This window comes from Bison bison, unplaced genomic scaffold (genome assembly GCF_000754665.1).
Source record: "Bison bison bison isolate TAMUID 2011002044 unplaced genomic scaffold, Bison_UMD1.0 scf7180017864498, whole genome shotgun sequence".
NCBI lineage: Eukaryota > Metazoa > Chordata > Mammalia > Artiodactyla > Bovidae > Bison > Bison bison.
In genome coordinates, this window is record NW_011495057.1 from 10,417,500 (window position 1) to 10,438,475 (window position 20,976).

Below are 20,976 nucleotides of genomic sequence, written 5' to 3' on the forward strand. Positions count from 1 at the left end.
GTCTTAAAATTCAGAATGGCACCAGGCCCCTCACCCATAAGATGCATTTTGGGATAATCTTGGCACCAAATGGTTTATCCTGGGCCATAAAATGATTAACTTGAATCTTGAAGAAGGGCAGACCACCGTACAAATAGTTTCATTTACATAGATTAGGGGAACAATATCCATACTGGTTTGTCAAGTAGGTTCTGGGCCAAGAGGCGGAACCGACTTGGAGACAGAGTTTGGGGTAAAGGCATAGTACATTAGCATAGCTTAAGACAAACATTTCCATAAGAAAAAGGCATTGGTTATCTCTAGGCTCGAGAATAGCTAACTTCAGGCGAAACCGGGTGTCATTATGGCAACACAGTATTTTAAGAGAAACCTCCCTTTAAATTTGTATAGAGAAGGAAAAAATATTGCTAGTTTGTTTCCTCCTGCCGCTTAAGCGAGATAAAAATGTCTGACACTTGCAGGCTATTTCCTCTATTTGGAGATCCCTGGCCTTCCTGCCTGTTACCCTCTCAGCTCCAGGTTTTGGTTCAAAGCCCACCTGACTACAAAGCCCATTCCCTTCTCAGTCCACTAACTCCACAGATTATGACCTGCTCTAAATTAAACCACACTTCTGGCCATTTTCTTCATAGATTCGATCAGACTGTGAAGTGAACCAGAAGATTACATACCGCATCTCTGGGGCAGGAATCGATCGACCGCCCTATGGAGTGTTCACCATTAACCCTCGGACGGGGGAAATTAACATCACTTCAGTGGTGGACCGAGAGATAACACCACTTTTCTTGGTAAGTGTGCTCTGAATTACGCATATTTTTTTTCTTTAAAAAATACCATCTCAAGACTAATGCTTACTTTTGATAAAACACAGTAAACTGAAATCAATGACTTGAATAGATGAAAAGAGTATGAAATATAAATTTACAGTTCAGGATTCTCTCATGTGTTACATTACGTATGTGATCAAAATATCTTGATAAAATTTAAATCACTAGATTGTAATACAGTCTGAATTTACTGGGGAAATTGTTGCTTTGCACACTACCTAATATATTTTCAGGCTCTTGCTTAACTTCCTTTGGTAAAAACAGTGTTTTGGTTTTTTTCCCCCCAACTTTCCACAGATTTATTGCCGAGCTCTGAATTCACGGGGTGAAGACTTAGAAAGGCCTCTTGAGCTTCGGGTCAAAGTTATGGACATAAATGATAACCCCCCAGTCTTTACACAAAATGTGTACACAGCCAGCATTGAAGAAAACAGCGACGCAAGTAAGCAGAGTGACACGCCTTCACTGTGTTACACCATCTATTTGTCTTGGTTAAAAGCTTTAGTAGATTGCAATACAGGCAATTTCAGTATCAGAAAAAGCCAAATTTGTATTTGAAAATGGAAAGTAATTTTTAAAAATGGTATTAAACAATTTTTAAAGTTTTTTTTAAAAATACATTTGCAGAAATGTGAGACAATGCCAACCATGTCACTAAATTCCATTGTGATATAGTTCATTTTTTATTAAAAAAAATGTGACTTATGTAAACATAATGAGTTTATTGTTGTCACTTTAAATAAACCAATAAGTACATTTTAAATCAAAGATTATTGATTTTTTAAAAAGATTCCTATATTTTGCTAATTTGCCATCTTTTAAGGAGTATAAGTACTTTATAAATGGTAAAGGATTTTATAGAAGGAAACCACCATTATTTTTGTAATCAGCAGTGAAGTGGAAAGTCATGGTACTATATTCTCATGGAAAACTAGAACAAGAGAATTCAGGAGAAGGCAGACTACTCTTTCTTCCTATGCCTGATGATTTGCAGAATTGATTCTAACAGACTCCCAAACCTTCTTCGCCTCCGTCTTCATTTCTAGACACCCTGGTGGTAAAGTTAAGTGCCACAGACGCAGACGAAGACAATCATCTGAATTCTAAAATTGCCTATAAGATTGTGTCTCAGGAGCCGGCGGGCTCACCGATGTTCGTCATGAACAGGTACACTGGAGAAGTGTGCACGACGTCCAACCTCCTCGACAGAGAGGTAAAGCCTGCTGTGAATGAACTTTTAAAAATAAGGAATTCAGTTTTGACGAGACAAAGATGAAATGATGCGTGTGTGCCCATGCCTTTTTCGTGTAAAGGAGAAGAGTAAAAAGAGTCCAGCCATTACTTTTCAATGAAAATGATGAAAAGAAAAAAATACTGTATTAAAAGATGACAGAAAATTATAAAAGAAAAATGGAATAATCAGAATGTGTTGGATTGTATTCCAAACAAGGTCAAAGTCTTAAAATTCTCTTTCATCTTAAGCAACACAGCATGTATAACCTCCTCGTGAGGGGCTCAGATCGGGATGGAGCTACGGATGGACTGTCTTCAGAGTGTGACTGCAGAATCAAGGTTTTAGACGTCAATGATAATTTCCCCACTTTGGAGAAAACTTCGGTAAGTTGTTACTCTTCTACTCCTTTTTTCCCCATAAGTGTCAATAATAGATCTACTTTCCTGCTGGTTTGTGAACCTGGTTCTATGACATGTATGCTGCTGTGCTGTGCTATGTCATGTCCAACTCTTGGCAACCCCATGGACTGTAGCCCACCAGGCTCCTCTGTCCACTGGGGTTATGACATGTATAGATGTACTCAACTTTCTCGCTGTATAAACTTTGGGACTTCTTACATATAATCACATACAAGATCTGCTAGAGAAGGAATAGGCTACCCACTCCAGTATTCTTGGGGGCTTCCCTGGTGATAGCTGGTAAAGAATCCGCCTGCAATGCGAGAGACCTGGCTTTGATCCTTGGGTTGGGAAGATCCCCTGGAGAAGGTAATGGCTACTCACTCCAGTATTCTGGCCTGGAGAATTCCATGGACTGTATAGTCCATGGGATCGCAAAGAGTTGGACACGACTGAGCGACTTTCACTTTCACTGAATAGTAAATTTGCCTGTTTCACTATTCTGTGTAAATCTCTTCTTTGACAGCATATCTCCTCCATACTCTCTACTCACAGAATTGTAGAAATTTATGAACATAACTCTGGGAATCATGTAACAATGTTGATGTATTTTTCTATGCCTGATGATTTGCTGAATCAATTCCAGAAAAGTCCCAAACATACCAACTTCCATATTCATAAAGAGCCACACAATTGAAAACAGTAGGGCTGAACCTGGCTCACTGACTATTTTGGTTAAAATTAAAAAGTTTTATTAGGCCACAACTGTCCTGTGTTGTCCGTGGCTGCTTTGATCTTAACAACAGCAGAGATGAGTAACTGACACAAACTCCCTGGTCCACAAAGTCTAATATAATTACCATCTTGCCCTTTACATAAAAGGAAGAACTAACTTAAGAAAAATTTAAAATAAGCAAGAAAAATAAAACGAAGTTCCCGTTTGACCTTGATTGCACCTGCAGCACAAGAAAACCAGTTTTATTATCCTGTAATCATTTTATTCTTATATTGCTGATAGGACAGATGGCTGAAGCAAAAATCACTGGCATAATCTGTTGTTAGTATTTCAAATAAGAATTATGATAAGTCAATCTCTTTCCTTTTGAAAATTTATTGATTATAAAACTGATCTATGCCATTTCAGTACTCAGCGAGTATCGAAGAGAACTGTTTAAGTTCGGAACTGATCCGATTTCAAGCAATTGATCTCGACGAAGAAGGCACTGACAACTGGTTGGCAAAATATTTAATTCTCTCTGGAAATGATGGGAATTGGTTTGATATTCAAACAGACCCGCAAACCAACGAAGGCATTTTGAAAGTCGTCAAGGTACAGTATGGGATCTGCGATATTCGCTTTCCAAGAAGGGTTAGAATACTCAGAGAGAGAATCTGTCTGCAACAAGTGGACCATAACCTTGCATACTTCTTGTGTGGACAAGTGTCCTGGGTTAGTGGTCTGTTCAGCAAGGCAGTGTTTATTACCAAGAGAAATAAGAAGTCTGTTTTGTTCTCACAATGCCCAACACCTAGTTGAGAAAATAAGGCAGGTACTTCCAAACTAGGTAATAATATGAGTTAAAAAAACAACACATAGCAGATGTTATGGTATTAGGCGTAAACTGGAGTGGGCTGCCATGCCCTCCTCCAGAGGATCTTCCCAACCCAGGGATCGAACCCATGTCTCTTCCATCTCCTGCACTGGTAGGCAGGTTCTTTACCACTAACACCACCTGGGAAGCCCCAGTTAATAGCCAGATGGGTGAAATATGAAATAAGTTCTAACAGATAAGATCTTTCTGAGCAAGAGGTGGCTGAAAGGGTTTCAGTCATGGAATCAGGTTTAAGACTTTATAACCGAGATTGTTAATGTGGGTAACAAAATGCACAAACACACAGGTGAGAAAGCATAAAGCATGTTCAGGCATGACGAGCAGTTCTGTGGGGCTGTTGCAGAGTATTCATGGAGAAAAGTGATGAGATGCAAGAACACATGTTAAGAACCTTGAGTACTGGACTGCAGGGTTTGACTTTTTTCTTATAGATTAATTTTTCTTGAACTACTTTATGCTTTATGGACAACAATAAAATCTAAAAATAGAAATAAAACTACAAACCAATAAGATTCAAATTAGCATTAATGCAATAAGGAAAATTAATTTTTCACAAACAAAATTACTACTAACAACATAAACAGAACTTATAGCTATGAAAACATATACTTGTAGACCTATGTACATATTTATTTGAGCACACAGTGTGAACTGTGATTATTCAGTTGTTACTACTTTTCTCTATTCCAGTTACTGTGATACTTTTTTCCAGACAGTAAATTAGGAAGCCATTTAGCCCTCATCTGATCCAAACATGTTGTTTATATATTGAATTTTTTTCTGTCCTTTTTGCAACTGTTTGGAGAAATTAAAGTATTACTACTTTACCACAAAATACAACCACTAGCACAGAAATCATGTAGAGTATTAATTTATGAGGCAGTCATCAAAAACATGGAAAACATCTGTATGTGCTTTTTAAATTGCCATTCAAATCAATATATGACATTTCAATTCCTTAAGAGAACACAAGGGCTCCAAGAGTATGCGATGAACTTCCTGTTTGAGAAACATGGCTTTGGGCCAAAGATCAGCAAACTATGACTCTCAGGCCAAATCTGACCTGCCACTTTTTTGCAAATAAAGTTTTACTGGAACACAGCCACATGCATTCATTCGTATATTTCCTATGGCTGTTTCCACACTCCATTGGCTGAACTGAATGCTCAAGACGGAAACTGTATCTGATCTCCAAAGCCTAAAATATTTACTGTCTGCCCTTAACCAAAAAAATTCACCAGCCCTACTTATACACCAAGAAAAGCTTTGAGGTATATTTTTAAATAGCTGTAACATTATGAGCTCAACTCCAGAAAGATGAAAGAAAATAATTATTATATTGATCAAGTCTTGAAGTTAGGAACCTGATCTAAAGCAAATGAAGTCAAAATACTAATTAACGAACAAATAGCCACTGCCAAATGTGACATGGATAGAAAGAGAGAGACAGGAGGTTGCCTATCACCTCATCAAATTCTGAATATTTAGTCACATTTCTTTCCAGGGATCAGAATTTGTTCTGCCTTGCATCTTAGTTAAAAATCAAGATCTAGACATGTCATGAAATTCTTACCTATCTTCTTACCACCTTTATCACTGTCTTCGTATATTATCTTACAATATATAACTTATTTTTTTTGCTTTTAATCTGCCTCCTAAACTACTAAAATAAGAGCAAAAAAAAAAATCTTTGAGCATAAACAACTTGACCTAAATATCTTTCCATCCCTTGCACTGGTCCCATGTCCAGAAGACAGCAGCAGCTCACCAAACTTTAAGAGTAATGACGATGCCACTTACTGAAACTGCTGCTCTCACGGAAACAGGAGTCACTGAGCTTGAATGCAGAGTTCATCATTTCTACAAAATCAGAAAAATGAGAAAGAAAACACGTTCATCACTCAGGCAGTGCACTATCTATGACATACATAATGTCTTTTGTGAAAGCTAAAACTTTTTTTAAAGATCTACTTACATTATTGCAAAAAACGAAAAAAAAAACTACTGGAAATTCAATTTCATGAAAAATTGGTCAAGGTAGTATTAGACATGGTGTAAACAAAGCATGTATATTTTTTCAGAATGATAACTTCCCAAGTTTCTTACAAAGAGCAGAAAACAATATGCTTTAAAACATCAAAATAATGTAGAAGGGCTAATGAAATTTAAAATCTTAATATGTGTGCCCTGATGCTGGGGAAAGATTGAAGACAGGAAGAGAAGGGGACGACAGAGGATGAGATGGTTGAATGGCATCACCAACTTAATGGGCATGAGTTTGAGCAAGCTCCGGGAGTTGGTGATAGACAGAGAAGCCTGGTGTGCTGCAGTCCGTGGGCTCACAAAGAGTCAGACACGACTGAGCAAATAAACTGAACTGAACTGAATATGTGTGCTAGCACACAGCCAAAAGAGCTATGTATGTAGAGGATATATGTGCAATTTTCCAAGATTTGGCATTTGGAACAAGGTCACTCATGTCCTCTGGTACTCTCTCCATATTCACTCAAGCTATCACTTAACCTCATAGGAACTGACCTCTAAGTCACAAGCTTTTGACTAAGATTTCTAGAACCCTTTTCTTAGTCTGAGGACATTATAAATAATTCAGTTCAACCCAAATTTGAGAAATGAAGGGTGCCAGGAATATGAATCAGACATAGTCCCAGTTTTCCAGGAACTATCCCACTTTATAGCCATCCCACTTATAAATCACTTATAAGGATTTTCTGAGCAGAAAATCCTAACAGATTCATCCTCATGGTTTTCCCTTTGTTCTAGAAACCTTGCTTCTTTCAGGGCTGTGGTATCCTTAGTTTAGCAAACCTTTTTCTCCTTTTCCCCGCCAGCTCTCAATATTGCCCATAATTAATTAACCCCATTTCTTGGGTATGGAATCCTGGCAGGCCTACCCTCCTTAGGATTGGCCCCCGTGGTGTAAATTAACAAGAGAAAGACCTCTAAGAAAGTGAAAAATCTCTTTGTCAATAATATTTTTTTTTTGGTATTTATGATCACATATGTATGGATAGCAAAGAATATAAATAGATGGGGGAGTAAGCACACATTCACTTTAACATCAAAAAGAAAAGCAAAATACTATCCAATTGGAATTCTAACAAAAAATACTGGTTGTGTATTTTTATAATAACTCTAATCAAGATTTATTACACACTTGCTGACCCTCTTCCTACATGGGACACTGGTAAAGAATCCACCTGCCAATACAAAAGAGGCAAAAGATGTGGGTTTGATTCCTGGGTCAGGAAGATTCCCTGGAAGAAGAAATGGCCACCCGCTCCAGTATTCTTGTCTGGAAAATTCCATGGACAGACGAGCCTGCTGAGCTATAGCCCATGGGGTCCCAAAGAGTCAGACACGACTAAGCACACGCACATGCACTCTCTGGACACCAGTTATTGGGTTATATTATGTGTATAAAGGCTCTATGCATATTATCTCAATCATCACAACTCAGGGAAGAAAATATTATGATTCCTTTTTTTATAGAAAGTGAAACAAAACCAAAGAGGAAGACTAATTTGTCTAAGTTCACCTAGGCAGCAAATGACAAAGACAAGTTCCAACTAGATGTCTCTGATTCCAAACTCATTCTTATCTGCCACCTCTGTGCCCTACAGTGTAATCCGGGGCCAGTAAACCAAGTTTTAGGAAAGAACTCGCGTCTGAAGATTTTTCCCGCTGTTGATTTCTGTAAGATCTTTCCCGACTGTGTGTGCCCTGCTGCTCAGACACATCTGTACCAGAAAATGTCAATTCCTGGGCATTTCAGCAATTGAAATCCCAAATCTCAAGGGTTTTAGGTGAATTTTAAGTGAGGCATGTTGAGCCAGCCCCAAGCAAGAACCCTAGTAAATTCCTGTGAATATGTCTATCTTATTACCTCCTGTGAACAATTTAACCAAAATCTAGAACATTCATGAGGTTATGGAATTTCCCTGAGAAGCAGAGATTTGTCTAAGATTCTTGCTGATGGTACTCATGTCTTAACTTGTGTTATTGGTAAATGTGTTGCAACTGATGTTTATATTAGCTCCCAGAGTACTTCTAACAGCACCCAGTACTCCCTTTTCTACAACTGTTTTTTTCACAAATGGAGAAAATGGATCTCTTCCAATTGAAAATTCATTTTTGAGCCCACAATTCATTTCCGCTCTGTGCTGAATCATTGTTGGTGACTTTTCATGTCACCACATCAGTCATTCTGGATTCATCTTTTATCCAAAGAACCCATCTCAAAGGTGACTTTCCTCATTTGAATGTGCCCTATGAAGGAGTCTTCTTGTTCACCAGACTCAGCACAATTAAATTATAGTTGAGGGCTCTAATAGTCTATAATTGCTATAGACTATAATAGTCACAAATTCTCCTTTATAAGTTGTTTGTATCATTTTTCAAAATTACAGGTTCAATTACATCATATATACTGGCTTCTAGGTTCTCTGATTATACTTCCAAGATATTCTCAGATAGGCATTCTACAAAAGAGACCTGGCTACTATTTATTCATTTAATAACTGTGAATATTTTTATTTCATTACTTTTTATTTTTCATAAGCACCTCATTTGGAAAGAAGGGTCATCTTTCATTTTAGGGTTTTATGTATGAAGTTCAAAACTCCAAAACTAGAGTCCAGCTTAAAGTCACAGACCTAAATCATCCATGTGCCATGTACCTGATTATGCCAAAAGATAAAGGAAATAACATGTCTGATATATGTAAGTGAAAGTGAAAGTGTTAGTCGATCAATCTTTGTGACCCCATGAACTGTAGCCCACCAGGTCCTCTGTCCATGGGATTCTCCAGGCAAGAATACTGGAGTGGGTTGCCACGCCCTTCTCCAGGGGATCTTCTCCACCCAGGGATCAAACCCGGGTCTCCCGCACTGCAGGCACATTCTTTACCATATGAGACACCAGGGAAGCCCATGATATACATAATGCGGTAACAAAAAAATTTGATCGGTTCAAGAGCAGAATTGCATAGCTCCTGGCCTTTATTTTAGTGTATTGCTTTTTAAATTTTGACTTCTAATTCTATCAAGAAAGTCTTTTTGCTGTTTCAGTTTTGTTGTTTTTTTCTAACTTTCTATCATTTCAGACGCTGGATTATGAACAAGTGCCTAATATTCATCTTAGCATTGGAGTTAAAAACCAAGCTGAGTTTCACCACTCGGTTGCCTCTCAATTCCGAATGCACTCAACCCCTGTGAGAATTCAGGTTGTTAACGTGAGAGAAGGACCTGCATTTCAACCAAATTCTATGACGTTCAGTGTGCGAGAAGGACTGAAAGGAAATTCCTTATTGAATTTTGTGCTTGGCACATACACAGCTATAGATTTGGATACAGGAAACCCTGCAACAAACGTCAGGTACTGCACATATTTTGCTCGTGTTAAAGAGATAAAGCTCAGCTCTTCCTATATTAATTCACTAGAAGGTGCTACTTTTGAAGTTTTGCTTTGCTTTTTGTCTTCATTTTAGAAGATGACTGCAGTACTAACTTTATTTCAGAATTTTAATAGTGCTTTAGAGGCAGTAAGGGCTCCAACAGGTTAAAGGAGTAATTGCGTCCAGTGAGCAATTGTAAGATCCAAGAGCCACCTACAGATACTCTGTGAGTCTCTCTGACCTTTTGTGCCCTGCTGTACTACCCTGGCCCCAGGATGATTAAGCTATATTATAAACAATAAGACATCATAAAAGATGAGTCACTTTTTTTCCTTAAAATCTGTGTTATCTAATGACTTTGGGGCTAATTTCAATCTCCTACTTGACCTAAAACAAAAAAATAAAAAAAAAGAAGAGGCTGAAACATAGATGTTTCAGAAATTTGATTAATCTTAAGAGAATCAGAACTGAAAAAACAGAAAGGTAGGTATTAGGGTCACTAGATACACAGATTATATATGAGTTAGATCTATGTAAGATATCCTGGAAAATAACTATAGCGAAATATACAAGTATTCTCTTTATCTTTTCCTTCCAATATATTTGGAATGAACAAAGTCTACTGACCTATAAATTACTTTTGACATAAAATTTTTTGATTACTTAATCAGCTAATAAATAGGTAGACAACAAAAACTGTGAAGTTTATCAGAGGAAAGAATGTGCCAGATAAGTGTCTTAGACGTTTGAATTTACGCCTGGTACAGAGAGAACAGATGTTCTACCAATAAGGTCAAAAGCTTTGAATCCATTATATGTAAAAAAAAAAAAAATTCCATACACACAAGCAGACTAGATGATACCACAACCCCTAACAGGCCAACAATGAGAGGCTCTGAAACCAATATGTATTAAAATCTAAGAAAAAAATACATCACATGTGAAAATGAAGAAAGCGCATTCTCACATTCTTTCGATAGACACTGCTATGATTTTATAAACAGCCCTGAAATAATTTCATACATTCTATTAACAATTATATTAAGAGCCAGAAGAGTAAGAATTATGAGATTATAAAATTCTGTTGTGAATCTGTACATAAATATGTTCTATACTGGAATTTTATACAGTAAATCTCTATACATTTTATAAACTGACTCAATTGTCACTATAAAGCATGCAAATACCATATATAAGAGTAACACATTGTGCAGCTTAAAATGATTAACTTTTATATAAGCAAATGATGAATGTATTTATTTAAAAACAGGTATATCATAGGACATGACGCAGGCAACTGGTTAAAAATAGATTCAAGGACTGGAGAGATACAATTTTCTAGGGAATTTGATAAGAAGTCAAAATATATTACCAATGGGATATACACAGCAGAGATCCTGGCTATAGATGGTAAGAAAATTTATTGTCAATTCTTAATAAAATTATTACTAAAACATTCAATACAAGTAATATTCTAATGTTAATACTAGATTGACTCAAATCCAACATACATTTATTGGTGTCTTTAAGACTTATAGAGAGCTCTAAATACCTTAGATCAAGGACTGAGTTCAGTATCCTTATAATCATAATTTACATTTAAGTCATAATTTATTTCACCTATTTACAAAAAAGAATTGTATGTGATTTACAGTGTGAAGCATAAAAGTTAAAATATGTAAATAAAATTCAGTTTCTGCTTTTGACTTCATCTCTTGAGAGAATTGATCAGCTTGTAGAGGATGTTAGAAATGTTTACTTAAGTAAGTGCTACAAAGTGTGCTCAAAATTCACCTGCAGGTAAGGCAGCATCCCGAAGTATATAGTTATTTCAGAACCACTAAAACTGAGCTACAATAAGAGGCCTGTGTGAGTACTGTTGTCCAAAGAAAAATGCTGAAGACCAAGAAAGCACAAGGTTATTCCAAATATAAGATTCGAATTACATTTGTAAGTGCAGATGCACTGAAGTAACTTGTAATTGAGCAGTTCCTCACATGGGAAAATCTATTAAGCATTCCTCTTGGTGAGCAGCAACAGGAATTTGTTTAGCAACAGTTAATGATTCTCCAGAGCAAAGGCTACTACTGCTATTTCCTAGCAGTAGCTAGGAAACCAGCCACTATGAAACAAAACAGCAGAAAAAGCTCAATAACCAGGAAAGAAGGGAGAAGATAGATGTCTCAAGTACATACCTAATAGAAGATAGATATTGCAGGACTGCATTAAGTTTATACCCGAGATTTACAGTAGCCAAACAAAGAGAAAGATAAACAGTCAGTATAGGACTGAAAGAGAAACCATGGCAATACCCAAACAATTACATACATTCTAGTCTTCATCCCATGAGTGTCACTTTCAGCATCTGCGTGAGGTATATAAATATTTATTATCAGTATTCTGAAAATGAATTCTAGCCAGGTTGATCACAGCCAATGGGTCATATGAGAAAATCCAATTCTAGTTCAAAAACTAGAATAAAACATTAGTCAAGTAAATAAAAACAAAACTACATGAAAATGTACCCACATAAACCTAAAAACGAGGGCCATTGTTTATTCCCCTAAGCCGAGTATCTCCTTAAAAATCTGCTTAAAAATATTCAGCACAAGCCTTCCAGAGAGCTGGAATACGTTTGCTCAAGGCCATTGTTTATTCCCCTAAGCCGAGTATCTCCTTAAAAATCTGCTTAAAAATATTCAGCACAAGCCTTCCAGAGAGCTGGAATACGTTTGCTCAAGGCCATTGTTTATTCCCCTAAGCCGAGTATCTCCTTAAAAATCTGCTTAAAAATATTCAGCACAAGCCTTCCAGAGAGCTGGAATACGTTTGCTCAAGGCCATTGTTTATTCCCCTAAGCCGAGTATCTCCTTAAAAATCTGCTTAAAAATATTCAGCACAAGCCTTCCAGAGAGCTGGAATACGTTTGCTCAAGGCCATTGTTTATTCCCCTAAGCCGAGTATCTCCTTAAAAATCTGCTTAAAAATATTCAGCACAAGCCTTCCAGAGAGCTGGAATACGTTTGCTCAAGGATGCTCGGCCTCTAGGTAAAGAAGCAGAGCTCTGCCTAGAGCAGACACGACAAGGAGCAGATGCTGTCGACAGTGGCTTTAGCTGTGGTTTGCCACAGAAAGTGAAAGTCGCTCAGCCGCATCTGACTCTTTACGACCCCATGGACTATACAGTCTATGGAATTCTTCTGGTCAGAATACTGGAGTGGGTAGCCTTTCCCTTCTCCAGGGGATCTTCCTAACCCAGGGATCGAACCCAGATACCCCGCATTGCAGGCGGAGTCTTTACCAGCTGAGCCACCAGGGAAGCCCACAGCCCAAGGCCATAAGAAAGTTCCAGAGGATGAGAGAACAACACAGCACATAATCTAATCTACGGGATAATCTAGTGTCTCTCTAATGAACCTAAGTCTGGAATAGAAAGTCAATTCCCAAATCAGGTATAAGAACACACTGTACAAAACCATATACAGTATGAATAGGCTCCTGGTTTGTTATCATTTGAGTAACTAAATGACTCTTCCATTTAGGCATACAGAAGACATCTTTAAAAGACATTTATTAACTTCACGAAGAGTGACCTAGCAAAATACCTAGAGATGATAGTGTTCTGACTTACAAATGAAAATACTAAGACTCTCTGCAAGTAAAAAACAAAACAATTCTTTATTCAACATAAAGTATAAAAGTAGACTAAAAGCCCAGACTCCTATTTCTTTGTCCTCTGCTCCTTCTAATAATATACTAACCCAAAATTTGTTTCAAATGGGTTAGGAAGAAAGCAAATATATTTATATTTGTTTTCAAAAGTACCGTTTCAGAGAGAAAGAGTGTCTATTTAATGGATGGATTTAAACAGTGAAACAGGAAAAAAAAATACTCAAAACAATTATTTAACTTCAATTGCAGTTATTTCCACAAACACCGGACTCAATAAGTACCCAGAATGAAAGGCTCTAAACTGGACTACAGGGGTCTCATTTGGGGAGATACGGTGGACTAGAAAGCAGTAAGCCTTCTCTGAGAAAGGATGCTGAATTTTGCATTCTGAGATATGTAGCTGAATGAAACAGGAATGAAAAAACATTTTAGGAAGAGTGACTAGAAGGCACAAGTGTTTGGTTTAGGAAAGAACAAGTTCCAAGAACTAAAAAGAAGCCACTGGGTCCGGAAGGTGCTGAGCAAAAGCAAGAGCGGCTTCAGGAGATTTAAGCAGGCAGGATCCTATCACGCACCAGCTCAGAAGTCAGGTCATGCTGTTCCTCTATGCTGTGGCGTCATCATGGGATACGAGAAAGAATTTTCTCCCCAACACCATTTACCCCAACACCCTATATGTCTTACTGTTTCAGATGGCTCTCTAAAAACGGCCACGGGAACCATATGTATTGAAGTTCCTGATGTCAACGATTACTGCCCAGTCATTGTTGCTGAGAGAGAAACCATCTGCATTGCCTCTCCCTCCATCCTTATCTCTGCTGCAGGCGTTAACAGTCACCCTTATGGGTCTCCCTTCACCTTCTGTGTTGTTAATGAACCCCCAGGGACAGCGGACATTTGGGATATCACATCAGTAAATGGTAAGTAGGATGCAAATTTGCTTATACTCTAAGGCCAAAAGCAAAAACAATTACCAAATAATTAGTCAAGTCACATAATAATACTTTCCAACTCTATGTCCACCAAAAGTGTAAAGAGTCCATAATAGTATGCGTGTTTATGGTAACTGTTGCTACTTTAAAATAAAGGCCTCACGTTGATAAAAATTGAGATATAATTTCAGGCATCTTAACAATTTACGTACCTTGGGTTCTTTTTCCTGAGATGTTAGATGTATAATAGAAAACGAAATGTTTTGAGAGAATTTCATTCTGGACATGTGCCTACTAAGTCACTTCAGTCCTGTCCAGCTCTTTGCGACCCTATGGACTGTAGAGACTGTAGCCCGCCAGGCTCCCCTTTCCATGGGATTCTCCGGCAAGAATACTGGAGAGGGTTGCCATTTCCTCCTCCAGGGGTTCTTCCCAACCCAGGGATCAAACCCACGTCTCTTACATCTCCTGCATTGGCCAGCGGGTTCTTTACCACCTGGTAAAGTGCAACTTGGGAAGTCCCCATTCTGGCCACAATAGCTCCCTCGTCAGACATTCATTTGGAGAAACAGGAGAGACGTTGTAGGTAGGGTGGTAAGATGGTGGTCAGAGTTCAAGGTAAGAGGAAAAATCCACCTTTCTGAAGCCACCAAGCTTTTCCATTCATCCTAAAATGATGCCAGAAAAAAAAAAAATGCCACCATTGACTTGGAGGAAATCGGGTAACCTGTTTTCACCATAAAACCTTTTAGCCCTTTCACACAAAACCACCTTAATATTTTTAAAAGCTAAGCAATTGCATTAAAATCAATATAACTCTGAATTCATTGTTCACTACAAAACTCAATATGTTATTCTTAAATAATTGCTAACTACTTTTTCCTCATTCATATCCTAGATTTTATGAGGAAAAACAAGAAAAAATATTCAGCATGAGATATTTCTATCACAGATTTACCAGTAAAAAATATAGTCTTATTGGAAAGAATATTCTTAGGGTCCTATTTACATGCTGGTCTTGAAGAAAAGAAAAAATCCCACTTAACAACAGGCTGGGGCCATGCCTTATTTGACTCTTACTTTGAGCTCAGGTTACATTTTGGTAGACATAGCCAGGTTATTACATAGCTAATTGAAAGCAATAATCCATAATAATAATAATTAACAATAATAATAATTGAGTGTTAAGGATTCATCAATTACTATTCATGATTTAGGAGTAAATCATTTCTAAGGCCTCCTCAGGTTGATAAATTTCAACCTATGTGTTAAGCAATGGTTTCTATAAAAATCAATAGATAATCACAGCACAAAGAATTAGTAAAATAATAGTTTTTGGAATAATTTTAAATATTAAGACAGTGATTTTGAATAAGAGATGAACAACAGTCTTCATGAGGGTATTTGGAAGCTGTCATCCCAAATAGAAAACTTCTAATTATTTCCTTTCAGCTCAATATTCTTCATTCATTGGACAAATATCCACTGAGTGCATACTATATGCCAAGTATTGTTGCTCTGGAAATAAGCATCATAAGTGTTAATTTTTAAAAACTGACAATGTATTCTATGACTAAAGGAGCATGAAAAAAAGTCAGATCCTAAGTTTATCATGGGTATTAGAAAGAGTTACTCACCAAAACATTTTTAAAATTTTTCCTGTATATTCAAGTACAGTCACTTGACAATTTCTGTGTTACTTTCAGGTATACAACAAAGTGATTCAGTTATACATACAAATATAACCATTCTTTTCCAAATTCTTTTTCCATATGGATTTTTACAGAGTATTGAGTAAAGTTCCCTCTACTATATAGTAGAACCTTATTTTTTATCTATTTTATATATTGTGGTATCTATCTGTTAATCCCCAATTCCTAATTTATCCCTCCCCCATTTCCCCTTTGGTAATCAAAAGCTTGTTTTCTATGTTTGTGCTATTTCTGTTTTGTGAATAAATTCATCTGTATCATCTTTTTATATTTCACATATAAGCTATATCATATGATACTCTTCTTTCTCTGACTTCACTTAGTATTATAATCTCTAGGTCTGTTCATGTTGCTGCAATATGACTTCATTCTTTTCTATGACTGTGTAATATTCCATTGTATATATGTACCCCATCTTTAATTTATTTTCTATCTTGCCTTTTAGCTACCTCTGCAATCCTGAAAGCTGAGCAGACTTTATATTCCGGATACTACGAAATCCCGATCCTAGTAAAGGACAGTTTTAACAGAGCATGCGAATTGCCACAGATCATAGAGTTAAGGGCCTGTGACTGTGACATCAACCACGTGTGCTTGTACTCGGGTATCACAGACGTCAGCACCGGGGATGGGAGCTCTGTCACCAGTGTGTCTGTCACTGACGACCAAACTGAGGCTTCAAATGTTGGTATGGGATCAACAGGGATTGGCATGATCACGATGGGCGTCTTACTGCTGCTTCGTAAGTACTGGATTAAATCCCTCTTTTCAGCAGTTCTTCAAAATAAGAATGTAATCAGGTTCACTGGAATGGCCATTTCTTTTTGGTACCTATGGCAATGTTTGTGGAAATCTGGAAATAAGCAATGGGATTGATATGGGCATGTTACTTGTTCAATAACGGTAAGTAAGAATATTCACTGGAAGGACAAATGCTGAAGCTGAAACTCCAATACTCTGGCCACCTGACGTGAAGAGCCAACTCATTGGAAAAGACCCTGATACTGGGAAAGACTGAGGGTAGAAGGAGAAGGGGACGACAGAGAATGAGATGGTTGGATGGCATCACCAACTCAGTGGACATGAGTTTGAGCAAACTCTGGGATATAGTGAAGGACAGGGAAGCCTCATGTGCTGCAGTCCATGGGGTCCCAAAGAGTTGGACATGACTGAGTGACTGAACAACAACAACAACAAAAAAAAAAGTCCAGGGTTAGTGAGGGTCAAAAAGATGGGAAATATGCAAGTCCCTAAGTATAGTATTTTTGCTGTTGTTCAGTCGCTCAGTCGTGTCTGCTTTATAGCAGAGCATAAAGTAATCCCATCATGACAATTTCAGCAGAGTCCTTTAAGAGCAGAAAAGCAGAAGTAATTAAGTCTAAATAGGAAAGTTGGGGAAGTCCTGATGGAGAAAGTGACTTTGAGCTGAAGATCTTCTTAGAAGGAGCATGGTGTGTGGGGAAATCCAGAAAAGCAGTCTAGGACAGAGGAAAAGCACAGACATAAACACACATGTAAAATGTGCACACATGTACACAGGGGACTAGGAAACATAAAACTGGATTTGAATCCTGGATCTGCCAACAACCAGTTTGGAGTCTTAGATTAGCAGGAAGAAAGAACCTTATTTGCCTAATCTGTCATTAAAGTTTACCTGATCTTAAGTGACTAGTGGATTTGTATTTATAAACACGGATACATATTCTCAATCCTTAATGTTACTCGATCAGTCATGTCCGACTCTTTGCAACCCCATGGACTGTAGCCTACGAGGCTCCTCTGTCCATGGGATTTCCCAAGCAAGAATACTGGAGTGAGTTGCTATTTCCTTCTCCCGGGGATCTTCCCGACCCAGGAATGGAACTTGGGTCTCCTATGCTGCAGGGATATTCTTTACCATCTGAGCCACCAGGGAAGCCCCACTCAATACTTCAGGGGAAATTAATGCATTACATTTGTATTTTTCCCTCTAGTTCTGAATATCATGCCACATTTTCCCAAAAGTGATGCATTTGATGACTTCCTAAATTGAGCAATATGTGTAACTCTTCCTTTCCACTTTCCTGGGCAGTGGCACCGCTCTTGCTGCTCCTGTGCTGCTGCTGCAAACGAAAACAGCCAGAAGGGCTGGGGACGAGTTTTGCTCCTGTGCCTGAGGGGGGAGAAGGAGTGGTGCAATCCTGGAGAATAGAAGGGGCCCATCCCGAGGACAGGGTGAGTGGATTCGTCAGGTTCCACAGAAGCTCAGTGTTTCAGAGGGATTCAACATGTCCTGATAATTATACACTGCACAAAGTTGAAAATACATCACTTTTGAAATGTTTAACATAAGCACTTCCCTGGTTCAGTGGCTTAAACCCTGTGCTCCCAATGCAGGGGGCCCAGGTTCGATCCCTGGTCAGGGGTCTAGATCCCACATGACACAACTAAAGGTCTCACGTGCTACAGCTAAGACCAGCGCAGCCAAAATAAGTAATTAAATATGTATTTCAAAATGTTTAACATAAAACATTTCTTTAAAATCTTTTTTTTTTTTCTTTTCAGGATGTGTCCAACATATGTGTACCAATGACAGCCTCTAATACCCAGGACCGTATGGATTCCTCTGGTCAGTGGATGTCAAAATCTGTTTTCCTTTTTAAAATTTGCAAATTGTTCAGCCAGACAAATCTCATGTATAAATACCTTACCAAAAATCAGCATATCTGTCATTTTCCTTGGAGGACAGTGTAAGTGGAGAGAAAGTTACATATTTGAAGTGGTGACTTTATTTTTCTGTCTTAAACTACTGGCAGTGAAGAATGATGTAGCAATTCAAAGGGCAAAGTCTGGAACCAGAATGCTCAAGTTTGATTCCCAGCTCTGCCACTTACTAGTAATTAAGTCCTTGAGTAAGACACTTCACCTCTCTGGGCCTCAACTTCCTTCTTTGAAACTAAATTTATGATAGTACCTACTTCAAAGTGTTCCTATAAGGAGTAAATGATCATATATATGTATATATACATATTATATATTATATATATAGTATACATACTATATATTATAGGTATATTATACATATTATATATTATATGTATAGTATGTACATTATATATGTATGTGTGGTATATAATATGGATCCTATATGTTACATATATCATATACAAATGTATGTATATGTGCTGTATGTATATATGTATATCACAAAATATACATTAGAATAGTGCCTTGCACAGTAAGTGCTACCATTATTTGTAAAACAAGCAGTTTAAAAAAAAGAAAGAAAGAAAAAAACGAAGCAGCAAATATGTTCTCCTAAGAATACACTGAAGGGGATGACAGAGGATGAGAGGTTGGATGGCATCATGGACTCGATGGACTTGAATTTGCACAAGCTCTGGGAGTTGGTGATGGACAGGGAAGCCTGGCATGCTGCAGTCCATGGGGTCATAAAGAGTTGGACACGACTGAGCGACTGAGCTGAAATGAGGAACTTTTCTTAAATTCATACATGCATTCGCCTCACCACTCTTACCCTCTCCTAATTTACCAAGTCCCAGAAATACCCTAAAATACTGGGAAAATACCCAGCATTGGGCAATAACTGAACAAAGTAGAGAGGCTGCCCAGTTCTAGAGCGGGCTTGTGATTTCTCAGTGATGATTTCTGAGTGTCCCAAGCCAGACTCTGACTGCAAAGAGTCTAAGGTGACTGAACACTCCTATGGAAGCCCATTCCCCATCCAGCAGCAGGGTGAATGAGGGCCGTGAGCTTCCGTTTCTGCAAACGCGTGGCTGGCCTTGCTCTGGAGGGCTCATGAGTGAGTGCAAGTCTTCTCAGCCAGGCCTGAGGAGCTTGCCAGAGGCAGCCCGAGAAGGAACTGGTGCAGGCAAAACAGAGGCCCTGCTTCTCTGGCCTCTTCTGCACCTTCAAGTCTGTCACCTGAAAGGTGGCAAAGCCACGCCTGATACCTGGCTCCCTTTGTACTGTTTAGTTTTATTTTTATCAGCAAGCCTGAAGATAATAGATATAGTTGGAATTGCTCCTATACTAGCATTCCAGAGCCTTCCCTTTGCTGGGGGGAAGGGGTGGTGGTGTTGCTGACAGTGTCTACAGGGGTTAAACAATGCAGACGACTCCAGCACCATTGAACCCCTTCTCCTTTCAGAAATCTACACTAACACCTACGCAGGCGGAGGAACGGTTGACGGGGGTGTCTCGGGAGTGGAACTCAATACCGGTCTGGGGGCGGCCGCTGGCCTGGCAGCGGGAGGAGCAGTGGGCACCGCGGGGAGGAGGAGCTCGGCGGTGGGCATCCAGCGGGACTATGGGGACACCAGCCTGAACCTGGCTTTCCTGGACAGCTATTTCTCTGAGGTAACTTCCCTGCACACAGCTCCACAAAATAGTCTTGGGACTGAATAATAATAATAACAATGGTGGTAGAGTCTTCTGAAATATATTCGAGGACTCTTAACTCTACCCCAATCCGGAATAAAAAAATATTTCTCTGAGGTAATTCCCCTGCACACAGTTCAACAATATTATCATTCACTCTTGAGACTGCAAAATAATAACAATGGCAGTAGATTCTTTTCTGAGATATATTCAGTTACTTTAACTCTATCCCAATCTTGAATAAAAAATATTTCACTTTTCCTTAAAATACAAAAAGCCAACTTACTGAAACACGTCATATCCAGTGGGCATAATACCTCTGACGACTGTGAAAAAGGCTAGTATCCCATCATATTCCATGTCCCTTCTGCTATTTTCCTGTATTCTGTTTCTTTCTGGTGTTCCCAGTGTTTCCCACAGCAAAGAGCAAAGAGAATCCCGATCAAGAAGAGCTGTGTGTTCATGTCTGTTCTTCACGGTGGCCTTTCAGCCCTGCAGATACCTCCAACAGAAAGGAGAAAAAATAAACCAAAAGCCAAATTAGGGAAGAAAGAGAGCACAAACTGAGGAATAGGGCATCACCAAGATTTGATGACAGATTAGGGCCTGGAACCCGGGTCTCTCATCTCTACTCAGGGCCCCAGGCACTGTGTCCCTCACTAGGGGAGAGGATCATGGGTCTATGAGCATGCCAGGAGGAAAGACACAAGGCCCTGGGATGGCCTAACAGGGCAGCGCAAAGGATAAACAGAGGATTTATCTAAACCATCTTGTGAATTCCTATCTAGTACCTTT

At 38.6% G+C, this 20,976-nt stretch overlaps 1 protein-coding gene across 1 annotated transcript in view; it reads left to right on the forward strand.

The window, feature by feature from the left end:
* DSG4 (desmoglein 4) overlaps positions 1 to 20,976 on the forward strand; it is a 48,057-nt gene that overhangs the window by 24,013 nt on the left and 3,068 nt on the right. The window contains exons 5-16 of the mRNA XM_010828993.1: positions 633 to 788; positions 1,125 to 1,269; positions 1,874 to 2,040; positions 2,310 to 2,444; positions 3,604 to 3,789; positions 9,195 to 9,466; positions 10,756 to 10,895; positions 13,850 to 14,077; positions 16,247 to 16,543; positions 17,873 to 18,015; positions 18,346 to 18,409; positions 19,952 to 20,160. Of these exons, the coding sequence (XP_010827295.1) occupies positions 633 to 788; positions 1,125 to 1,269; positions 1,874 to 2,040; positions 2,310 to 2,444; positions 3,604 to 3,789; positions 9,195 to 9,466; positions 10,756 to 10,895; positions 13,850 to 14,077; positions 16,247 to 16,543; positions 17,873 to 18,015; positions 18,346 to 18,409; positions 19,952 to 20,160 (2,142 nt within the window). The remainder of the gene's footprint in view (positions 1 to 632; positions 789 to 1,124; positions 1,270 to 1,873; positions 2,041 to 2,309; positions 2,445 to 3,603; positions 3,790 to 9,194; positions 9,467 to 10,755; positions 10,896 to 13,849; positions 14,078 to 16,246; positions 16,544 to 17,872; positions 18,016 to 18,345; positions 18,410 to 19,951; positions 20,161 to 20,976) is intronic.